Source organism: Thalassophryne amazonica, chromosome 7, assembly GCF_902500255.1.
Source record: "Thalassophryne amazonica chromosome 7, fThaAma1.1, whole genome shotgun sequence".
Classification (NCBI taxonomy): Eukaryota; Metazoa; Chordata; class Actinopteri; order Batrachoidiformes; family Batrachoididae; genus Thalassophryne; species Thalassophryne amazonica.
Genome location: NC_047109.1, coordinates 35,578,229 through 35,601,868, shown reverse-complemented (window position 1 = coordinate 35,601,868; position 23,640 = coordinate 35,578,229). Strand labels below are relative to the sequence as shown.

The window sequence follows — 23,640 nt, the reverse complement described above, 5'->3', positions numbered from 1 at the left end:
GTAAAACCTCAACTAATAGGGTATGAACTACATTTATTGTTTATACTCGTACTAGACATCACCATTAACCATGATTTGTTGTGCTGGAAAAGCATCCGTGTTTTGTTTTGTTTTGATTCAACTTCATTCAACTGGAACACTTTGAGGTCAGACCTCGTACACAACATCCTAGTTTTCTGGAATGCAGCCCATATCCAAGTTGGTGAGTCCAACCATCAACAGTCGTAAAAGCTATAGGGTTTTTTCTTTCTTTCTTTCTTTTTTTTAAGTATTTGTTTTGTGAGCAATTTAAGACAACGTGCACACAGTACTGTCTGACTGCTGTCTGGACAGGTTGCTATGCTATTTTATTGATGAAATACAGTGTAATGTGTTATCAACTGGTGCCGCTACTATTGGCTAAGCCGGTAATTGTAACTTGTGCACCATCTGTCCTCTTCTATGAGGTCTCTCCGGTGATGACATATTTCTCTATACCCCAAAATCTTGGAGAGTCCAACTTATTTTCTAATCTACCATGTTGTGTGGAGACAGGAACGCATTGTGACAACATTCCCAGTTGTGAATTACGACTATAAGGTAAACGGAATGTAGTATTAATTATGGGGTCACACCCCCTAGTACTCGATTGTGGTTGTTTTCTCTATGCCTTTTGATATTAGTAAGTGCATCATTGGTTCTCTAAGGCTGCCTTGAAAAATAGAGATTTGTTGTTGTTTTTGCTGCACCATGAATGGGCAGCGAGAGAACAATCAGCATTTTGGGTTCAAGTTGTCGCAGTAAGTTTATGTAGGAGATGCAAAGAGGCTGTAGTAGTAATGGTGTGTGAAGACTTCACAGAAAAATATACTGCAAACAAGGTTAGACAAAAAGACAAAAATAGCCTCTGATGCCCCCAGTTTATTAAAAAAATTTTTTAAAAATACAACGTACCACTAATTTCTTTATGTATACATCTTTAACAAGTCTCTTACACAATAAAATCAAAGCCCAAATACACAGGATACTTCGTGCATGTTGTTCAAACATAAGACTGAACTGCAGACGTGTCTGTTTCTTTACTACACAACACTGACAAAATAAGACGTGCAGCGCAGACGGTCAGAGTGTGAGGTCACTCCTCAGAAAAAGGGGACATACACACACACACAGACCATGGACTGTGTGTGTGTGTGTGTGTGTGTGTGTGGGGGGGGGGGGGGGGGGGGTCTGAAAAACTACACATAACTTTGAACAGATCTGAATTGATGATCATCTCTGAGGAAGAACATATTCTGCAGAAAACAAAACCTGCTTGACAGACATGAAAGCCCTTTATGCAGAGAACAGCTCGGCGTTCAGAAGAACAAGGCACTGCAATATAAATACATTTCTATTCATCATGATATCTCTAAATAGAATATCTAAGGAAATGTACCTGTAGCAGGAGTGAGAGAGCGAGAACTGTCTGTGAGCGTCAATCGTCCAGGCAACAGTCAGCGCTGACTGGATTTCTATTTATATTTTTTCCTGATTGTGTCAATTTAACAGTTAAAATGTCTGAAAAGATATCAAACTACACAGAACGTGTTGTTCATGTTAACTCAGACACCAGTAACATAATAACACATAAATCACAGCTCTCTCACAGTTACTGCCAAATGCAAAATGAAGAAAAAAAAAAAAAAAAAAAGACAAAAATGGCCCCACCCTCTGGAGGAAATCAAATGAAATACACAACATAGACGTTAAAATAAGGTGGGAAAGGCGTTACCAGGTGTCCAGCTCATAATGTGTGAAGTTGTTGTAACTGCACCTGATCGTCCCTCCGCTCTTTTCCTTCAACATTTATATACAGTTCCATATTAGAGGAGGCACAGCAGATGGGGTGAAGCCAAAGCAGACAAAAATAAAGAGCACGGATGGCAGTAATAGTCACTGTGGACATTCAAATGACGACTGGCAGGACCGTCTGCATCATTTCATACTGTGGTCGAGCAGGGTCAAAGCGGGGCGCTCACGGTCGCGGAAATAATGAGAATGCATATCAGGAAGTGATATGGGAATGATTCTGCCTCAAATCCTTCACTCTTACACATACAGGCATGTGTTGTCTTCATGTCGTCGGCACGTTCGTTCTCCACTGCAGCTCTGCATCCAGATCAGTAACCAGCCACACGGATCCAAACTCATTTTTTAAATTTAATGAAAGTGGGAGCAGCTTACAGGTTTCTCCTCCTCTAAAGGGTTCACAGAAAGCTATCTCTGAGGTGCTCTTCTTCTGTGCACTTTAAAGGGGTCACATTGGTTCATCTCTCCAACAAACCAAAATGGATCAGCAACCAATAACCAGATGACAAGGAGATTAAAGATATTAAAGAAGTAGAAGTCAGTCCTATACAGCTCCAGTGCTTATCTCTTGATTCTGTAGGATGAAGCAGAACAGAGCTTACGACTCCCCCAGGATGCGACGCCAGTCCCACTCAGGTTACCTCCCCAGCCAAGGCTGGTAACCATTTTCAGATGGGCAGATTGATATACAGTAGTGTTCAGAATAATAGTCGTCATGCTATGTGACTAAAAAGATTAATCCAGGTTTTGAGTATATTTCTTATTGTTACATGGGAAACAAGGTACCAGTAGATTCTCACAAATCCAACAAGACCAAGCATTCATATATGCACACTCTTAAGGCTATGAAATTGGGCTATTAGTAAAATAAAAGTAGAACAGGGGGTGTTCACAATAATAGTAGCATCTGCTGTTGACGCTACAAACTCAAAACTATTATGTTCAAACTGCTTTTTTTTTTTAGCAATCCTGTGAATCACTAAGCTAGTATTTAGCTGTATAACCACAGTTTTTCATGATTTCTTCACATCTGCGAGGCATGGAGTCAACCAACTTGTGGCACATTTCAGCTGTTATTCCACACCAAGATTCTTTAACAACATTCCACAATTCATTCACATTTCTTGGTTTTGCTTCAGAAACAGCTTTTTTGATGTCATCCCACAAGTTCTCAATTGGATTTAGGTCCGGGGATTGGGCAGGCCACTCCAAAACATTAATTTTGTTGGCTTGGAACCAAGATTTTGCTTGTTTACTAGTGTGCTTGGGGTCACTGTCTTGATGAAACACCCATTTCAAGGGCATGTCCTCTTCAGAATAAGGCAACATGACCTCTTCAAGTATTTTGACATATCCAAACTGATCCATGATACCTGGTATGCGATATATAGGCCCAACACCATAGCAGGAGAAACATGCCCATATCATGATACTTGCACCACCATGCTTCACTGTCTTCACTGTGAACTGTGGCTTGAATTCAGAGTTGTCAAATTGTCTGTGGCCCTTGGACCCAAAAAGAACAATTTTACTCTCATCAGTCCAAAAAATATTCCTCCATTTCTCTTTAGGCCAGTTGATGTGTTCTTTGGCAAATTGTAACCTCTTCTGCACGTCTTTTATTTAACAGAGGGACTTTGCGGGGGATTCTTGCTAATAAATTAGCGTCACACAGGTGTCTTCTAACTGTCACAGCACTTACAGGTAACTCCAGACTGTCTTTGATCATCCTGGAGCTGATCAATGGGTGAGCCCTTGCCATTCTGGTTATTCTTCTATCCATTTTGATGGTTGTTTTCCATTTTCTTCCATGCGTCTCTGTTTTTTTGTCCATTTTAAAGCACTGGAGATCATTGCAGACTTTTTTGCACCTGCGTATAAGTTTTCCCCTCTCCAATCAACTTTTTAATCAAACTACGCTGTTCTTCTGAACAATGTCTTGAACGTCCCATTTATCTAAGGCTTTCAAAGAGAAAAGCATGTTCAACAGGTGCTGGCTTCATCCTTAAATAGGGGACACCTTATTCACACCTGTTTGTTCCACAAAATTGACGAACTCACTGACTGAATGCCACACTACTATTACTGTGAACACCCCCTTTTCTACTTTTTTTTACTAATAGCCCAATTTCATAGCCTTAAGAGTGTGCATATCATGAATGCTTGGTCTTGTTGGATTTCTGAGACTCTACTGAATCTACTGGTACCTTGTTCCCCATGTAACAATAAGAAATATACTGAAAACCTGGATTAATCTTTTTAGTCACATAGCACTACTATTATTCTGAACACTACTGTAATACAGATTACTGTATTTTCCAGACAAGAAGTCACATTTTTTAAAACTAGTTTGGGAGGTCCTGCTACTTACTACTACTAATAATGACAATAAAAAAAAAAAAAGTCCCTTCAGCTGCTCCCTTGTTTGCACTCGGGGTCGCCACAGCAAAACTGTGGTGCATCTGTTGATTTGGCACAGGTTTTACGCCGGATGCCCTTCCTGACACAACTCTACATTACATGGAGAAATGTGGCAGGTGTGAGGTTTGAACCGGGGACCTTCTGCACTGAAACAAAGTGCACTAACTACTTGGCCACAACCCTTGCATTAAATAAAAAAAAAAATATTATTATATCAACTACTGATATAGTGCTTTCCCAGGAATCAAATTACTAAACAAAATAAAGTACATTAATAAAGGAAGGAATGCCAGTAATGAAAGTACAGTACAACAAATTAAATCCCAAATTCAAGAGCTGATAACACAGAAGAAAAAGTTGCACACAGACAGGCAGCGTCAACAGGAATCGAACGCATGCCTACATGTTGGTAGCCCAGCACCTTATCTCACTGAACTACTTGCTCCACAATATTGAAGTCTGTAGCTAAAAACACTGAGGTGACACGAGGCCTGTAAAAAAAAAAAAAAAACAAAAAAAACCCCACTGCATTTCTGTACCTGTTACTTTAAACAAAAAGGAGCTGACCTTACTCTATCCTTTGTGACATCACCAACTTTGACAGACCATGTGGGCATGTCTCACAGAGCGAGCAGGACTTCAGATGTGGCCTTGTGGGACTTGGGGATACTTGGCATCAAACTACGAGCCTCAGGAACAGTTACAGGCAGCTCAAACCACATTTTGCACACAGTGTGGCCCCTTTAAGCTGACAAATTGAGGGAGTTCCGATGGAGGGAATGTGGCTGGTTGATGCTGCTGGATGCAGGCTGCACGAGCTAGTGAACATCTGTTTTCATGCACATAAACCCCTGAGACAGCTATATGTCTAAGAATAATACAACTCGTACGAGGGCCGAATGGCACTTCTTTATGTCTTTGGTCCCGCGTGCACGGCCAGCACTCGAAACTCCACCTACGTCACAATTACAATCCACCCCTGAATATAATACAAAGACGTCGTCTGATTTGAACACACACAACGGCTTACGTATAACATGCATCTACGGTCTGATAATACAAATAAGAGCTGATGTATGTTTTGGTTCCGGTGTCGCAGACCGAACGGTCCCCCCTAAAAATTGGTACACTTTTTGCATCTGCGCATGCGTCATTAGTAGCGGTTAACGGGTTAAAACCTCGTTTCTGGTTCAAACTGCACTCCAGTCATCATCTATCTTGGCAACAGATAACTAAAGCTTTTGTACAACAATCATTTGCACATAAATTCAGCATTATTTCATCATAAAAGACAGATGAAGTGATCAGAGTGCTGTGGCTAAAGGAGCTGCTAGCTGATGCTTTCACTGCGTCGGCCATTTCAAGTGTCACGGAATTTCGCAGAGTTTCTGCTTAAAACAGCCTTGTTTCTGCTTAAAACTGACTTTAGAATGATTTAAGAGGTTTTACCTTTATCATCTGATGGTTAATAATCCCATTAATCCATTTGATTGTTTTGGGTAAAAAGACTCTCAGATGTGCTGCTTTGATCCAAAATGACGCATGTACAGTGATGCAAGGCGGACCGTTTTTTAGGGGCGGATTGTTCGGTTTGCAACACTGGAACCATCTGGGTGCTGCAGAAGGTTCAATCCCACCCGCTGGCAGCACCGACTCTCTTCCGTGTCTCTACATGTCTGTAGAGCGTGTATGTACTTGTGTGCTGAGTGACATTTAGCTGCAGGTTTCTTCAGTACAGTGACTACACAACCTTATCTGTTGCTTTCGACAAAATCTAACCACTGCATGCTTCTGTAACGTAACAACTTCCTCTTATCTCGTTAATCATACCCCCTCCTTATGGCTGCCTACCTTAATTTGTATTACACATTCTACGTTTGCCTTCTTCTGTCTCTCCTGTCACACTCTCTCTCGCTTTTTTTAATTTTATTTTTTGGCCCAGTGCTGTAATAGTTGCAGGCTGGTCACTGACCTAATAGAAATAAATAAAAGCAGTAAATACAAACAAGTCTCCATTATTAACAACATGATTAGATATAGTGTGACTATTTACTACACACTTCTGTGTAACCCAATTACAGTAAGATCGTCCAAACTAGCCTGTCCTGATGTAAAAACTACGTAACATACGCACACACACACATGCGCGCACACATGCACACATACACATCTAGTGAAAACAGTTTCTTGGGAGACTGAGTTTAACTAGATTTAAATCAGAAAAAGTGCATCTCGCTTGTACTTTGGCAGAGACTAGAAACAACTCCGTAAGTCAGCAGTAGTATTTCGGATGCTACAGCGGCGCCCCCTGAAGGCTTCCACCTGTCATATCTAATGTGGATTAATTTTGCATAAGCAGTAATTCAAAGTGAAGTTTTCTCACGCGCACATGTCCGGTGTGCGTCTGTGTATTATGGCAGCTCACAATCCCCACATTTTGTTAGGCAGCATTTCTCTCATTGCAAAAATATTGCTTTTCTTTTTTGGCACCTCTCTGGAAAAACAAACAAACAAACAAACAAAAAGCCCCCAACCTCCCACTCAAAAGTAGGATTTCTCTTTGATTCATTATCTACCTCCAAACCAAACAGGCACACAAACACACAGTACCCACGCACACACGCTCTGTGTTCCATTGCTGAACCGCTGCACTGTACACGCCTCCCCCCCGCTCTCAGGAAAGCAAACTTCCAGTTTGGCTGCAGCCAGCTGTGACACAAATGCAGCACATGTCCAGACATGCCTTTGTTAAGGAATTTCCAGGAAGGCCTCTGAAAGTCACTCTTGCACTCCAAACCAGCACCAGGAAGTCTGAACAGGAGAAACAAGGAAAAGCTTAAATTACATCTCAAATGTGTGAACAATAAAACATCACGTTTTCTTATTTACTGTACCTATCACAGCACATTAAAGCTGAAAATGATCAATAAGCTTGAAGTGCAGACAAACAAAAAGATGGCAAAGCAAACCCAGGCTCAAGTTTGCCCATAGGACTAAGGGGCAGTGAAGCCTAGATTTTAATATTTATTTATATTCGTGGATTGACGATGTCTGGCTCTGTGCCACTCTACCATGAAGCTGTGAACGTTGAAACAATAAGCACAAATTTGTGGACGCACGATCTCTCAGATCACGGACACTTAACCGACCAGTAACTCTGTCAGAGTTGTCATGTCTATCTTGGTGGCTTCCCTCACCAGTCTCCAGACCTAAATATGCTAGAAAAAGCCCCACGTGTGGACACCATGCACTCACTGGACAGAAATTGTGTTTCACATTCAAGTTACATCATAGCAGCAAGTTTGGGAGTCTGTAAAAAGTTCTATAAATGATTTTGGGAGAGTAGATGTCACAATAAAGCACCAGCACCTCAGACCGAAACACTGGAAACCTCACATTCACACTGTGCTATGTGGGCTGTGACTCACTACGAGGGCGTGTGGCTTTATCGTATGTACAGGATGCCAATATGCCACTTCATCTTCACATAGTAAATGGTTTGTTACTATATTAATGTTTCAATTACCATTTGGAGGAAATTCAAGAGGAGATACTAATTTAACAAATATCGGGAAAAAAAGGAGGTTTTTTTTGTTATTGTTTTTTTCTTTGTTTATTTGTTTATTTATTTTTTGCTTTTTGATGATACACTAACGTTTCTCTGTTAAGTAGTTCACTGAACACATTATATTCTGGTTGAGACAAACAGTGATAACAGTCAACTATGACTAACACCCAATTTGTCGACTAACTTTCTTGTAGTCAACCATTCAAGGTAATTTAGGTATCATGGGTTTCCAACAATATTAAGTGTAAATTATTAACAAAAATAATATTTCAAATAGGGCAGCATGGTGCTTAGTGGTTAGCACTGTTGCCTCACAGCAAGAAGGTCGTGAGTTCAATTCCCGTGGCCTTTCTGTGTGGAGATTACATGTTCTCCCCATGTTCACGTGGGGAGAACATCCAAAGACATGCGGGTTAGGTGGATTGGAATCTTTAAAAAATTGTCCTTAGGTGTGTGTGTGGGTGTGTCTGTGTTTGTTTGTCTGTCTGTGGCCCTGCGACAGACTGGCATCTGTCCTGGGTGTACCTCGCCTCGTGCCCTATGACTGCTGGGATAGGCTCCAGCCCCCCGCGACCCTTAATTGGGCTAAGCGGTAGAAGATGAATGAATGAATATGTCAAATAACTGTGTAATTAGTGTATTTTGTATGGCTTCAATATTCAGTTTCAGACACAATTTAATGTCAACATTTTCACTGTGGTTGCCTCCCTGACTTGAACAATGATTACTTTTTGTTCCAAAAATAAGGAAATCTCCAAGACTAGTTTCCAGTAGTTGCTGACTAGTCAAACCTTTAAAATCAGCGGTAGACTGGCGCCCTACTCACCGTGTACCCCCGTTTCATTCCTCTAACTGGAATAATCAGGTTTTCACAGAACATGGATGGCTGGATGTCTGTTGCCCGCCACCCACAGTTAAATCTGCTGTGTCTTTCCAGAACAAAATCCATAACGTGCAGAACTCACATTTGGATCAATTATTTGCTAGTTTGGTCTGGTTGGGGTTCTCAGCATAAATGACCCATCCACTTGGATTTGGGCTGAACCTCATGTTTTCAAATAGACCACTGTCGGTCTGTTTAGTCTGCACCAGAGTTTGAACGCTTGTTGACACCTCCCCAAACGACTGGAACTATCGGAGTAAACTGACTGCAACTGGTGTGCAATGTGCCAATCGGGGTTATTGTGAAAGCAGTTTATTCTCAGAATTGCCGCCGCAGAGGAGGGGGTTGGATGAAGCATTTCATTTTGGCTGCTGTTTTCGGTCCTGTGTTTCAAGCACAAGTTCTTTTTTAGTATCTCTTCTCTGGAGACACACCACATGATGCGTCACTTGTTTGTGAAAATAAAATATCAGCTGCATGATTGTCTTCCATGTATCCATTACTGTGTCAGCAGCCCAGGCAGTGCAGTTTGGTTTTGCTTGGAAATATGAATAGATAAACTACAACAGACATTTGGAAAAATAAATATCAGCCAAGCAACCAATTGGTGGAACCCCATTTGAAATCAATCCAAGATGATTTAATCTAATGACCTGTTTAAAAAAAAATCTGGAAATAATGTACACCTGGACATGAACTAACTCAGTAGTTAACAGTTTAATTACATTTCAAATCAAATCAAATCAAATTTTTTTTTATATAGCGCCAAATCACAACAAACAGTTGCCCCAAGGCGCTTTATATTGTAAGGCAAGGCCATACAATAATTATGTAAAACCCCAACGGTCAAAACGACCCCCTGTAAGCAAGCACTTGGCTACAGTGGGAAGGAAAAACTCCCTTTTAACAGGAAGAAACCTCCAGCAGAACCAGGCTCAGGGAGGGGCAGTCTTCTGCTGGGACTGGTTGGGGCTGAGGGAGAGAACCAGGAAAAAGACATGCTGTGGAGGGGAGCAGAGATCGATCACTAATGATTAAATGCAGAGTGGTGCATACAGAGCAAAAAGAGAAAGAAACAGTGCATCATGGGAACCCCCCAGCAGTCTACGTCTATAGCAGCATAACTAAGGGATGGTTCAGGGTCACCTGATCCAGCCCTAACTATAAGCTTTAGCAAAAAGGAAAGTTTTAAGCCTAATCTTAAAAGTAGAGAGGGTGTCTGTCTCCCTGATCTGAATTGGGAGCTGGTTCCACAGGAGAGGAGCCTGAAAGCTGAAGGCTCTGCCTCCCATTCTACTCTTACAAACCCTAGGAACTACAAGTAAGCCTGCAGTCTGAGAGCGAAGCGCTCTATTGGGGTGATATGGTACTACGAGGTCCCTAAGATAAGATGGGACCTGATTATTCAAAACCTTATAAGTAAGAAGAAGAATTTTAAATTCTATTCTAGAATTAACAGGAAGCCAATGAAGAGAGGCCAATATGGGTGAGATATGCTCTCTCCTTCTAGTCCCCGTTAGTACTCTAGCTGCAGCATTTTGAATTAACTGAAGGCTTTTTAGGGAACTTTTAGGACAACCTGATAATAATGAATTACAATAGTCCAGCCTAGAGGAAATAAATGCATGAATTAGTTTTTCAGCATCACTCTGAGACAAGACCTTTCTAATTTTAGTGATATTGCGTAAATGCAAAAAAGCAGTCCTACATATTTGTTTAATATGCTCTTTGAATGACATATCCTGATCAAAAATGACTCCAAGATTTCTCACAGTATTACTAGAGGTCAGGGTAATGCCATCCAGAGTAAGGATCTGGTTAGACACCATGTTTCTAAGATTTGTGGGGCCAAGTACAATAACTTCAGTTTTATCTGAGTTTAAAAGCAGGAAATTAGAGGTCATCCATGTCTTTATGTCTGTAAGACAATCCTGCAGTTTAGCTAATTGGTGTGTGTCCTCTGGCTTCATGGATAGATAAAGCTGGGTATCATCTGCGTAACAATGAAAATACAATACCGTCTAATAATACTGCCTAAGGGAAGCATGTATAAAGTGAATAAAATTGGTCCTAGCACAGAACCTTGTGGAACTCCATAATTAACTTTAGTCTGTGAAGAAGATTCCCCATTTACATGAACAAATTGTAATCTATTAGACAAATATGATTCAAACCACTGCAGCGCAGTGCCTTTAATACCTATGGCATGCTCTAATCTCTGTAATAAAATTTTATGGTCAACAGTATCAAAAGCAGCACTGAGGTCTAACAGAACAAGCACAGAGATGAGTCCACTGTCCGAGGCCATAAGAAGATCATTTGTAACCTTCACTAATGCTGTTTCTGTACTATGATGAATTCTAAAACCTGACTGAAACTCTTCAAATAGACCATTCCTCTGCAGATGATCAGTTAGCTGTTTTACAACTACCCTTTCAAGAATTTTTGAGAGAAAAGGAAGGTTGGAGATTGGCCTATAATTAGCTAAGATAGCTGGGTCAAGTGATGGCATTTTAAGTAATGGTTTAATTACTGCCACCTTAAAAGCCTGTGGTACATAGCCAACTAACAAAGATAGATTGATCATATTTAAGATAGAAGCATTAAATAATGGTAGGGCTTCCTTGAGCAGCCTGGTAGGAATGGGGTCTAATAAACATGTTGATGGTTTGGATGAAGTAACTAATGAAAATAACTATAACAATCGGCGAGAAAGAGTCTAACCAAATACCGGCATCACTGAAAGCAGCCAAAGATAACGATACGTCTTTGGGATGGTTATGAGCAATTTTTTCTCTAATAGTTAAAATTTTGTTAGCAAAGAAAGTCATGAAGTCATTACTAGTTAAAGTTAATGGAATACTCAGCTCAATAGAGCTCTGACTCTTTGTCAGCCTGGCTACAGTGCTGAAAGGAAACCTGGGGTTGTTCTTATTTTCTTCAATTAGTGATGAGTAGAAAGATGTCCTAGCTTTACGGAGGGCTTTTTTATAGAGCAACAGACTCTTTTTCCAGGCTAAGTGAAGATCTTCTAAATTAGTGAGACGCCATTTCCTCTCCAACTTACGGGTTATCTGCTTTAAGCTACGAGTTTGTTAGTTATACCACGGAGTCAGGCACTTCTGATTTAAAGCTCTCTTTTTCAGAGGAGCTACAGCATCCAAAGTTGTCTTCAATGAGGATGTAAAACTATTGACGAGATACTCTATCTCACTTACAGAGTTTAGGTAGCTACTCTGCACTGTGTTGTTATATGGCATTAGAGAACATAAAGAAGGAATCATATCCTTAAACCTAGTTACAGTGCTTTCTGAAAGACTTCTAGTGTAATGAAACTTATTCCCCACTGCTGGGTAGTCCATCAGAGTAAATGTAAATGTTATTAAGAAATGATCAGACAGAAGGGAGTTTTCAGGGAATACTGTTAAGTCTTCAATTTCCATACCATAAGTCAGAACAAGATCTAACATATGATTAAAGTGGTGGGTGGACTCATTTACATTTTGAGCAAAGCCAATAGAGTCTAATAATAGATTAAATGCAGTGTTGAGGCTGTCATTCTCAGCATCTGTGTGGATGTTAAAATCGCCCACTATAATTATCTTATCTGAGCTAAGCACTAAGTCAGACAAAAGGTCTGAAAATTCACAGAGAAACTCACAGTAACGACCAGGTGGACGATAGATAATAACAAATAAAACAGGTTTTTGGGACTTCCAATTTGGATGGACAAGACTAAGAGTCAAGCTTTCAAATGAATTAAAGCTCTGTCTGGGTTTTTGATTAATTCATAAGCTGGAATGGAAGATTGCTGCTAATCCTCCGCCCCGGCCCGTGCTACGAGCATTCTGACAGTTAGTGTGACTCGGGGGTGTTGACTCATTTAAACTTAACATATTCATCCTGCTGTAACCAGGTTTCTGTAAGGCAGAATAAATCAATATGTTGATCAATTATTATATCATTTACCAACAGGGACTTAGAAGAGAGAGACCTAATGTTTAATAGACCACATTTAACTGTTTTAGTCTGTGGTGCAGTTGAAGGTGCTATATTATTTTTTCTTTTTGAATTTTTATGCTTAAATAGATTTTTGCTGGTTATTGGTGGTCTGGGAGCAGACACCGTCTCTACGGGGATGGGGTAATGAGGGGATGGCAGGGGGAGAGAAGCTGCAGAGAGGTGTGTAAGACTACAACTCTGCTTCCTGGTCCCAACCCTGGATAGTCACGGTTTGGAGGATTTAAGAAAATTGGCCAGATTTCTAGAAATGAGAGCTGCTCCATCCAAAGTGGGATGGATGCCGTCTCTCCTAACAAGACCAGGTTTTCCCCAGAAGCTTTGCCAATTATCTATGAAGCCCACCTCATTTTTTGGACACCACTCAGACAGCCAGCAATTCAAGGAGAACATGCGGCTAAACATGTCACTCCTTCAAAAATGGGGACGTTCCACAAAACCAGTTGATTCCAAAACTAGTCGCCCAATTTGGATGTAATTGGGCGACTGGAAACAAAAGGCTACAAAAGGATGTAGCCCTATGTTTCCAGCAGGAGCTTGAGGTCTTCCAATCAGAATCTGCTGATGGTTCCCTGTATTTGTTTCAAAACTCGAGGGGACAGATTCCTTAAAGCTGTGGCAACTCGCCTTTGGAACGAGCTTCCCTGTTCCCTTCACTCTCTGGATTCTGTGGATGCTTTTAGACAGCAACTAAAGATACATTTTTTTTTCCAAATTGGCATTTTAGTTTGTGACCTTGGTCTGAGAAAAGTGCTAAATAAATAAATTTTACGGTACGTACTTACTTATCCTTCAAGCTCATTATTTGGTTTTAATGTGCTGCAATAGACTATTACAAGTAGAACTTTGCCAGTGTCCAAATATATGGACCCGTATGCAGCTAAATAAGGTGTCTCACCTAGTGGCCAGTAGGTGGCATGATAGAGTCTTACTGAAAGTTACCACCCTCAAGAGAGAATTTGGACAGGGCCTCCTGCAGCCTGTGGTGCTCCTCCTCTACAGTCTGAAACACACAAAGAAAAAAATCAATATCAACAAGGACACACACACATACATCTCAACAATCCCGCTGCCTCCTCCTCTTAAACATCCTCTCTTCATCTCCCTCTCCGTTTCTCTGACACATCCCATTGCTAGCACTGAACATAATAGCCATTTTTAGAGAAGTCCAATTTCACAAGGCAATTTTCAGCCAAGCAATAACAGCAGTGGTTAAATTGTTTTCTATTCTCCCGTTTATCTTTTGTGCCATTTTGGCCCCATTTGTTTGGAGAAGAGTACAGCTCGCTCCTTACTTAAGTTATCCTCATCGAAATCCTTGATGCACAATTCTCTGTCTCTTTGCAGCCAGCTCTTATCTATTGTTACCATACTCATCCTGACCTGCTCCCATTAGTCAACTCGCTGTTCACGGTTTTATTCCGTCTATATTCTCACCCTCCTCACCTGTAGTCTTTTAAGCTGCTCCTCCAGACTGTGGAGCCTTCTGCACACCTCCTCCATTCTCTCCTGGGACAACACCAAGGGTGCACTGATGCTCCTTTCTTCCTCCTCTGCCTTAGCTCTTCCACCTTCATGTCCACCACCATCCTCATCATCTTCCTTTGCTCCTTCATCGGAGGTCTGATTTTCTGCTGTGGACAGGAAAACTCATTACTTAACATCTTTTATTGAAAGAACAAAATGATGCCTAGGTCTGACATAGTAGTTGCTTGCATGTGTTTTATATAAGTAATAAACTGGTAAGCCTCTGTGTACATGAAGCAGTTATAAATCTTGAATTATGACTTCCTTCACACCTTCACATACTATACCATCACTTACATCTATAAAGTGCTTTGGGAGAAGTTGTGCAAACTAAATCAACATCATGCATCCATAAAACACAAAACCCCAATCATCTCTCCTTGAAGATACCAGATTATGTTTATTTTCCTTCATGCACACCTTCATATGGTGCGCTACCATTACACACTTACAAAACAAGCTGATTACTGGGGTATATATCCCCCTGCAAAACAAATTGTTGCGGGTACAACACTGACATTTTAAACATTTGCTCCTTCACTTGAATTTCATTTGAAAAAATCTGTGAAAATCTGTTAAAAAAATTTTTTTGTACATTTAACAGCAAATTTGCTGGATTTAAACTTCAGTCTGTGTCGGATCATTCCACTAAGTTTCAGTTATCTTGGTCGCTTTGCATAAAAGTCATGTTTTTTTTTTTTCAAAATTATGCTCCAAATGCTATGATTTGTTGGTGAAATAGGCCTCCAGGCAAAATGTCTTTTCCTTGGTTGACCAAGGCATGTTGGAGAAGACGATTATTCCAATAGTCTTCTCTAACATGTCTTAGAAACACTGGTCAACTTTTTTTTTTTCTTGCATGGACTTTGAGAACTGATTTGGGGTAATTTTGGGGTGCTGAATCTGAATCTGAGCTCAAATTTCCACTATCACATCATGGTTTTTGTTTTTGTTTTTTTTGCAATCTGTATGTTCCGTATTGATGGATTACACGAAAGCTGCTCATTCACTCATGAGTGTAACACCACTAATCATGCACAGAAGCAGCTTCAAAAGCATAGTTTTTAAACCAGGTTTGTGAAATATGAACAAGAGCTGTAATATTGTTTTTGTCGCTGAAGAGGTGTGTGAGACTGCAGTTTTTGCTTCAATGTTTGATATGAGAAATATGTTTTCATTTCTCAAAAATGTGGTGTGATTGGCAAAAACACCAGATTCGGATTCAGCGCTCCCAAGTTACACAAAATCCGTTGAAAAACTCCACGCAAGAAAAATCGTGTTGCAGTGTTATCAGTCAAACAGCATTTATATTTGAGTTCAAAGTTCTACATCACCTTTAAAAACGTCTTGACTTGGACCTTCTGATTGGTCGCCTCCATTTTCTTCATCAGTCTGAGAGTCTTCTGACAGACTGATGCTGCCAATCAGCAGCCTCTTCAATGACATGACTGCCGGAGCAGAAAGATTCAGTCAGGCTGCCATCACACAAGAAGATGGATGATGAAAGGAGGAGAGGTAGAAAACCTGTTCACCTTCATCCAGCGCTACGTTGGCCACCTTCTCCTGATCACTGTTGGAGTGGCCAATCAAATCAAAGCCTTTGTCTGACAGGAAATCAATCAGTAAGTGCCTTGGGTCTGAAGACTTCTCATCAGTCAAGCTGTCTTTATCTCGATCTACAACACAGACGCACAACTTGACTCGAGCCGTCAGAAGTGCGCAATGATAAAAACTGCTCTTATTTCTGAATATTGAGCTGATAAAACAAGGCAGCCTCACCGCCGCTGCTTTTCAAACCTCCATTCTCACTCGGACTCAGAGGGGCTGTGATCCTGGAAGAGTCAAAATCAACATGTGTCTACTTTGAGATGTGTGAATTTGGAGAAGAAATGAAAATGCTTCATGCACAAACACACTTACGCTGTGGGACTGAATGGAGCCGAATGGAGCGGCAGTGGCAACCTCATAGGTGCTCCACTTTTCTTCAGATCATCCACTGCTGTCTTAATCACGTCCGTCCAGCTGCAAACACACACGCTTTATTACACCTCTTCCTGCACGTTACCCTTCTGAAAAACCTCAACACTTTCTGCCTAAAACTCACATGGTTCGCTCTCCGAGAGACTGAGCCACCAGTTCATAGATCTGAGCACCACTGTCCCAGGTAAATATCACGTAGAAGGCCTTTCGATCTAGTAGAGCAGGAAGATAAATGGCAGATGGAGGCTGAAATTGAAATGACCTCGACTTACAGCTGAGCGTGCAGATGCCTAACCTGTGGCCACGTCGCGGAGGAAGACGGAGTCCAGCTTGATGATGGGGCTCAGCATCTGTTTGCCCTCCTGCACAGCAATGGTACTCTTGCTCTGACATTTGAGGACCATCTTGTCATCCTGCTTTTGCAGGAGCACCAGCAGGTCCCCCAGCAGCACACACTGCACCTCTGAGACATAACAACCGACGACGACAAAAATACATCGTTAGGCTGGACATGGAACAAAAAGGAAGACAAATGTGCAATCTGAAGTAGACAACTGAAAACAAGCATTTTGGAAAAAAAAACAAACAAAGATGCTTATGCTCCCATGACGTAGCTTTTTAGGTGATTAAAAAAAAAGCCATATTTCACAAAACTGCACTGAAACACTTTTTCTGCAATTACAGCTCACATGACGCTCTGAAAGAACCACATGACATTCTCAAATCCTTACAAACAACTTGCCAATATTTACCAGGACTTGCACATCTGTTGCCATGATGACTGGAATGACAGTTAAGGCGAGAGGACAAAAGCTTGTCCTCCCATTAATCACACAACACACACTCTGTCATTTCACAATTGGGTTTTGTTAACATTCTGAAAATATGGCCCATATCTGTAAACCCACATTACAACATCTTTAACCTGCACTGGTAATGCAGCCAAATTTATGTTTTTTTTTTCACAACTTTGCTTTGAAACAGGAAAATTAGTCTTTCACAGCAGTACAACAAACATTTTCATGGATTTGTACGTCGATTTGAAACTGAGCAGCACCTACCAAAATGTTTTTTTGATCTTTATGACAAATTAAATATTACACAAAATGATAAGAACAGGTGGGACTACATACTGAATTATCTACATTATATTACTTTGTGATGTCCTGAGTTGATCCAGACTGGCTTTGAGACTGATCCAGACATTTTACAAGGGACTAGACTTCTTCATAAATCCTGATTCACATTCAATTAACTCCATTAATCATCAGTGCCAAAAAAAAAATGTGTCAAGAAATTAGCCCATTGCTGGGTTGGGGCGAATTATTAATTATGCCAGAGACGACATCCCAACCGATATATCAGTTGGCTGATATTATCAGCTGAACACACTGGTATCGGTATTAATTTTGCTGATATTCATTCATTTTCTATATCCTTTTATTCCAATTAAGGGTCACAAAGGGACAGAAGCCTATTCCAGCAGTCATAAGGTGTGAGACGGGGTACAACCTGGACAGAATGCCAGTTCATTACAGGGCCACATGTAGACAGACAAACACAAAAACACACCCACGCGCACACGTACAGTCAATTTAAAGTTCCCAATTTGCTGAACCTGCATGTCTCTGGATGTGGGAGGAAGCCATAGCACTCAGAGGGAACCCACATGAGCACAGGGAGAACATGCAAACCCTCCACAGGTGGAAAGCAATCCCACAACCTTCCTGTTGTGAGGCAACAGTGCTAACCAGTAAGCCACCGTGCTAATTTTGCTAATATGAAAACTTTTAAATTAAATTTCAATTTATTTCATTTATATAGCACCAAATCACAACAAAGTTGCCTTAAGCACTTTACACATGTAAGGTCTAACCTTATCGCTTTTATTTTACAGAATAGACAGTGCAGAAAAACATTCTGGTTATTAGAAATGGTGTCATTACATAGTTCGTCTCTGACACCATTGTTTATAATGCTGTCAAGCACAGATGGGACCTCCATCACTCTTTGGTCATATTAGCTACAACAGACAGAGGCAAAGCAACCAGCTGCCATTAATTTTCAATCAGAGAGGGTATTTTATAGCGACAACAGATCAGTGTTCACTACAACCCCTGGCAATAAATATGGAATCACAGGCCTCGGAGGATGTTCATTCAGTTGTTTAATTTTGTAGAAAAAAGCAGATCACAGACATCATGGCTCCAACACGAGAGATGTCAATTGAAACAAAGGAGAGGATTATCAAAGTCTTAAAAGAGGGTAAATCATCACGCAATGTTGCAAAAGATGTTGGTTGTTCACAGTCAGCTCTGTCTAAACTCTAGACCAAATACAAACAACATGGGAAGGTTGTTAAAGGCAAACATACTGGTAGACCAAGGAAGACATCAAAGCGTCAAGACAGAAAACTTAAAGCAATATGTCTCAAAAATCGAAAATGCACAACAAAACAAATGAGGAACGCATGGGAGGAAACTGGAGTCAACGTCTGTGACCGAACTGTAAGAAACCGCCTAAAGGAAATGGAATTTACATACAGAAAAGCTAAACGAAAGCCATCATTAACACCTAAACAGAAAAAAACAAGGTTACAATGGGCTAAGGAAAAGCAATCGTGGACTGTGGATGACTGGATGAAAGTCATATTCAGTGATGAAGCTTGAATCTGCATTGGGCAAGGTGGTGATGCTGGAACTTTTGTTTGGTGCCGTTCCAATGAGATTTATAAAGATGACTGCCTGAAGAGAACATGTAAATTTCCACAGTCATTGATGATATGGGGCTGCATGTCAGGTAAAGGCACTGGGGAGATGGCTGTCATTACATCATCAATAAATGCACAAGTTTACGTTGATATTTTGGACACTTTTCTTATCCCATCAATTGAAAGGATGTTTGGAGATGATGAAATCATTTTTCAAGATGATAATGCATCTTGCCATAGAGCAAAAACTGAAAACATTCCTTGCAAAAAGACACATAGGGTCAATGTCATGGCCTGCAAATAGTCCGGATCTTAATCCAATTGAAAATCTTTGGTGGAAGTTGAAGAAAATGGTCCATGACAAGGCTCCAACCTGCAAAGCTGATCTGGCAACAGCAATCAGAGAAAGTTGGAGCCAGATTGATGAAGAGTACTGTTTGTCACTCATTAAGTCCATGCCTCAGAGACTGCAAGCTGTTATAAAAGCCAGAGGTGGTGCAACAAAATACTAGTGATGTGTTGGAGCGTTCGTTTTTCACGATTCCATAATTTTTCCTCAGAATTGAGTGATTCCATATTTTTTCCCTCTGCTTGGTCTAAAAAAGTAACCATTACTGACTGCCACAATTTTTTTTCCTGATTTCTTATAGTGTTTCTTAAAGCCAGAAAGTTGCCATTTGAAATGACTTTAGTTTTGTGTCATGTCTGTGATCTGCTTTTTTCTACAAAATTAAACAACTGAATGAACATCCTCCGAGGCCGGTGATTCCATAATTTTTGCCAGGGGTTGTATATCGCTGGATAGGTGGGGCTAAAATAGCAGGGCTCTCCCCAGACAATGGAACAATGGCATTACGGCATTATAGTGTTATACTGTGCCCTGCTCTCAGGTATTTTTTTTTTAATCCAGCCAGGCTGTGTCTGTGCTGAACTGCCCGCTCCCCCGTCCCCTGCCGGCAGAGAGCTGAGCAGCACAGCATCTCACAGTGGAAAAAAAACTCTGTCAAAGTCTTCCAATAAAAAGAGCTCCTTCTGCCTGCGTAGCCAGAGAGAGAGAGGGAGGAGGAAAAAGTGTGAATAGTGGACGCTATACGCTGTCAAAAAGCAGTGACACAATTTTACCACAGCCTCAATGAAACAGTAAAGTGTGAAAAACTAATTCAGAAAGTTTTTCATCCAGGGTTTCATCATTAAAAGAGCAGATTTTCTTCTTTACTTCTTCCAGCTACTTCTTACAGAATTTGTTTTCTGTTTTCTTTTTATTATTGTTGTTTATGCACCAATGACCCCAAATCAAATTATTTGTATGTGAGAACTTACTTGGCAATAAATGTGATTCTGATTTGACAATCAAATCAGTCCAGATTTAGCTGTTGCTCAAACAATGCAATTAGGAGTTATACTGTTTTAAAAAAGTATGCAATCCCACTCAAAAATGTTGAAACCCCCCCCCCCCCCCCCAAAAAACAAAAAACCTAAACTGTTAACGTGACAGAAAAACTCTACTGGAATCTTACTGGATTCAAGGTACAGTGTGTCATTTTTGAAGAAGAGAGCAAATGCTATGTCCATCAAATATTAATGTGTTTTTAAACTTTTCAACGTTATTTATTTTCTTAACTTAGACAGAAAATGCAAAAAAGAACTTTGATATTACAACACAAGTGTCATTTTTTGTGTATAATTCTTGCTTTCAATACATCTAAAACCAGTCAAAATGACTCGCAACACGCGCTGCCTCTGTAATAATTGCCAACAGCACTGCTATCCAGTTGTTAAGCTCTGACGTAACGCATCACGTGATAAATCTGTTTCTGGGTCCAAAGACCTGCAAGTTTACAATTAAAGTTACGTCTGTATGATCCTTTTAAAGATCTACAGTTTAAGTTTAGTTTATGTTTACAGTGTGCGCAAACCTCCGTCCCTCCCTTCTCCTTATATTATTATTATATTATTATATTCCAATTCTAAGGTGGAACTATGCTAGTATACTAAGGTATATCTAAATATCTAAAAAGGAAGAGTAAAATAGAAGAGTAGAAAAGAGCAGAGTAGAGTAGAGCCACTTAGGTGCCTGGTCTTGAGAACCAGGGATGGTAGGTTGAGAAGCTTTTTGATCCCATGGGAACTCTCCCTACCTACCCAAGCGGCTCAAGAATAAAAGGATCTATATATAATAATAAGACATAAGAAAGATATCATATATATATCATATATATATATATATATATATATATATATATACACACACACACACACACACACATACACTCAACAAAAATATAAACGCAACACTTTTGGTTTTGCTCCCATTTTGTATGAGATGAACTCAAAGATCTAAAACTTTTTCCACATACACAATATCACCATTTCCCTCAAATATTGTTCACAAACCAGTCTAAATCTGTGACAGTGAGCACTTCTCCTTTGCTGAGATAATCCATCCCACCTCACAGGTGTGCCATATCAAGATGCTGATTAGACACCATGATTAGTGCACAGGTGTGCCTTAGACTGTCCACAATAAAAGGCCACTCTGAAAGGTGCAGTTTTGTTTTATTGGGGGGGGGATACCAGTCAGTATCTGGTGTGACCACCATTTGCCTCATGCAGTGCAACACATCTCCTTCGCATAGAGTTGATCAGGTTATCAATTGTGGCCTGTGGAATGTTGGTCCACTCCTCTTCAATGGCTGTGCGAAGTTGCTGGATATTGGCAGGAACTGGTACACGCTGTCGTATACGCCGGTCCAGAGCATCCCAAACATGCTCAATGGGTGACATGTCCGGTGAGTATGCCGGCCATGCAAGAACTGGGACATTTTCAGCTTCCAAGAATTGTGTACAGATCCTTGCAACATGGGGCCGTGAATTATCCTGCTGCAACATGAGGTGATGTTCTTGGATGTATGGCACAACAATGGGCCTCAGGATCTCGTCACGGTATCTCTGTGCATTCAAAATGCCATCAATAAAATGCACCTGTGTTCTTCGTCCATAACAGACGCCTGCCCATACCATAACCCCACTGCCACCATGGGCCACTACATCCACAACACTGACATCAGAAAACCGCTCACCCACACGACGCCACACACGCTGTCTGCCATCTGCCCTGAACAGTGTGAACCGGGATTCATCTGTGAAGAGAACACCTCTCCATCGTGCCAAACACCAGCGAATGTGAGCATTTGCCCACTCAAGTCGGTTACGACGACAAACTGGAGTCAGGTCGAGACCCTGATGAGGACGACGAGCATGCAGATGAGCTTCCCTGAGACGGTTTCTGACAGTTTGTGCAGAAATTCTTTGGTTATGCAAACCGATTGTTTCAGCAGCTGTCCGAGTGGCTGGTCTCAGATGATCTTGGAGGTGAACATGCTGGATGTGGAGGTCCTGGGCTGGTGTGGTTACACGTGGTCTGCGGTTGTGAGGCTGGTTGGATGTACTGCCAAATTCTCTGAAACACCTTTGGAGACGGCTTATGGTAGAGAAATGAACATTCAATACACGAGCAACAGCTCTGGTTGACATTCCTGCTGTCAGCATGTCAATTGCACGCTCCCTCAAATCTTGCGACATCTGTGGCATCGTGCTGTGTGATAAAACTGCACCTTTCAGAGTGGCCTTTTATTGTGGACAGTCTAAGGCACACCTGTGCACTAATCATGGTGTCTAATCAGCATCTTGATATGGCACACCTGTGAGGTGGGATGGATTATCTCAGCAAAGGAGACGTGCTCATTATCACAGATTTAGACTGGTTTGTGAACAATATTTGAGGGAAATGGTGATATTGTGTATGTGGAAAAAGTTTTAGATCTTTGAGTTCATCTCATACAAAATGGGAGCAAAACCAAAAGTGTTGCGTTTATATTTTTGTTGAGTGTGTATATATATATATATATATATAAAAAACTGATATTTAAATAATAAGGGTAATAAACAACATATACAATAAATATGGTACTATATAATATACAAGAGTAGTTTTTAAAACCTAAATATTAAAACAGGAGAAGATTGTAGTATAGGTATTTTAGTATGTAGACTAGTAATAAAATTAAATTATAGTTAGTAGGCTAAGCTATAAATCTGGTATTTTATTATAGAAACAGAAGCTATGATGTAATGTGTATTGGTATCTATCTAAAGTAACTCTGCTAGCATACTATAGGAAAGTAAAAAGCATGAACATGAAGTGATCAACATGAACAGGAAGCGAACGCAGCAACTCCCATTGAAAATAACGGATAAACGACCTGAGTGTTTTGACATTTTTACATAAAACAAACGCAGCAGCAATGTCTAAAAACCCAGTTAATATATCCAGGAGAGTTTTAGGCACAATATACAAAGAGTTTTATGTTGTGATGTTAATGCTGTTGTCCGTGTGCAACGGTTTAAGTGCAGCCTGATCAGAGCGTCTCAGTGCAGTTCTCAATGTTAATGACAGCGTGCCTTTTTTGTTTGGAGCCGGAAGCTGAAAATCACATGATGCGTTACGACACACTTAACAACTGGATACTAAAAATTTCTGGGGAGAACCTGAATAGACAAGAAACCAACAGTGTACCCAGTGAGGTAAAATGTCGCACATTCTCAGGAAATGTTGGTTTTGCAGAATGCAAAAGATGGAAAATCATGCCCTACTTTTTTCTGGGTCAGGCTAAAAACTTCTCAGTCACCCTTCATATAACA

The 23,640-nt window shown here is 40.6% G+C and overlaps 1 protein-coding gene and 1 long non-coding RNA gene across 6 annotated transcripts in view; one reads left to right on the top strand and one right to left on the bottom strand.

Annotated features, from left to right (window-relative positions):
• The first annotated feature begins 324 nt into the window (after window positions 1-324).
• LOC117513774 lies at window positions 325-1,698 on the top strand. The gene is made up of 2 exons (XR_004561710.1): window positions 325-1,086; window positions 1,132-1,698. It is a non-coding gene; the product is annotated as an uncharacterized LOC117513774 (long non-coding RNA).
• Window positions 1,699-6,691: 4,993 nt separating this feature from the next.
• The window catches only part of arhgef1b (Rho guanine nucleotide exchange factor (GEF) 1b), a 175,646-nt gene continuing 158,697 nt past the window's right edge, over window positions 6,692-23,640 (bottom strand). For 4 of the 5 annotated variants that reach the window (XM_034174005.1, XM_034174007.1, XM_034174010.1 and 1 more), the window contains 9 exons: window positions 16,525-16,692; window positions 16,354-16,441; window positions 16,170-16,271; window positions 16,029-16,081; window positions 15,782-15,925; window positions 15,584-15,697; window positions 14,169-14,356; window positions 13,621-13,725; window positions 6,692-7,062 (listed from right to left, as the gene is read on the bottom strand). In XM_034174005.1, the coding sequence (XP_034029896.1) occupies window positions 13,651-13,725; window positions 14,169-14,356; window positions 15,584-15,697; window positions 15,782-15,925; window positions 16,029-16,081; window positions 16,170-16,271; window positions 16,354-16,441; window positions 16,525-16,692 (932 nt within the window). In that variant the 3' untranslated portion in view covers window positions 6,692-7,062; window positions 13,621-13,650. The remainder of the gene's footprint in view (window positions 7,063-13,620; window positions 13,726-14,168; window positions 14,357-15,583; window positions 15,698-15,781; window positions 15,926-16,028; window positions 16,082-16,169; window positions 16,272-16,353; window positions 16,442-16,524; window positions 16,693-23,640) is intronic. The other variant, XM_034174006.1, reaches the window with a different exon arrangement.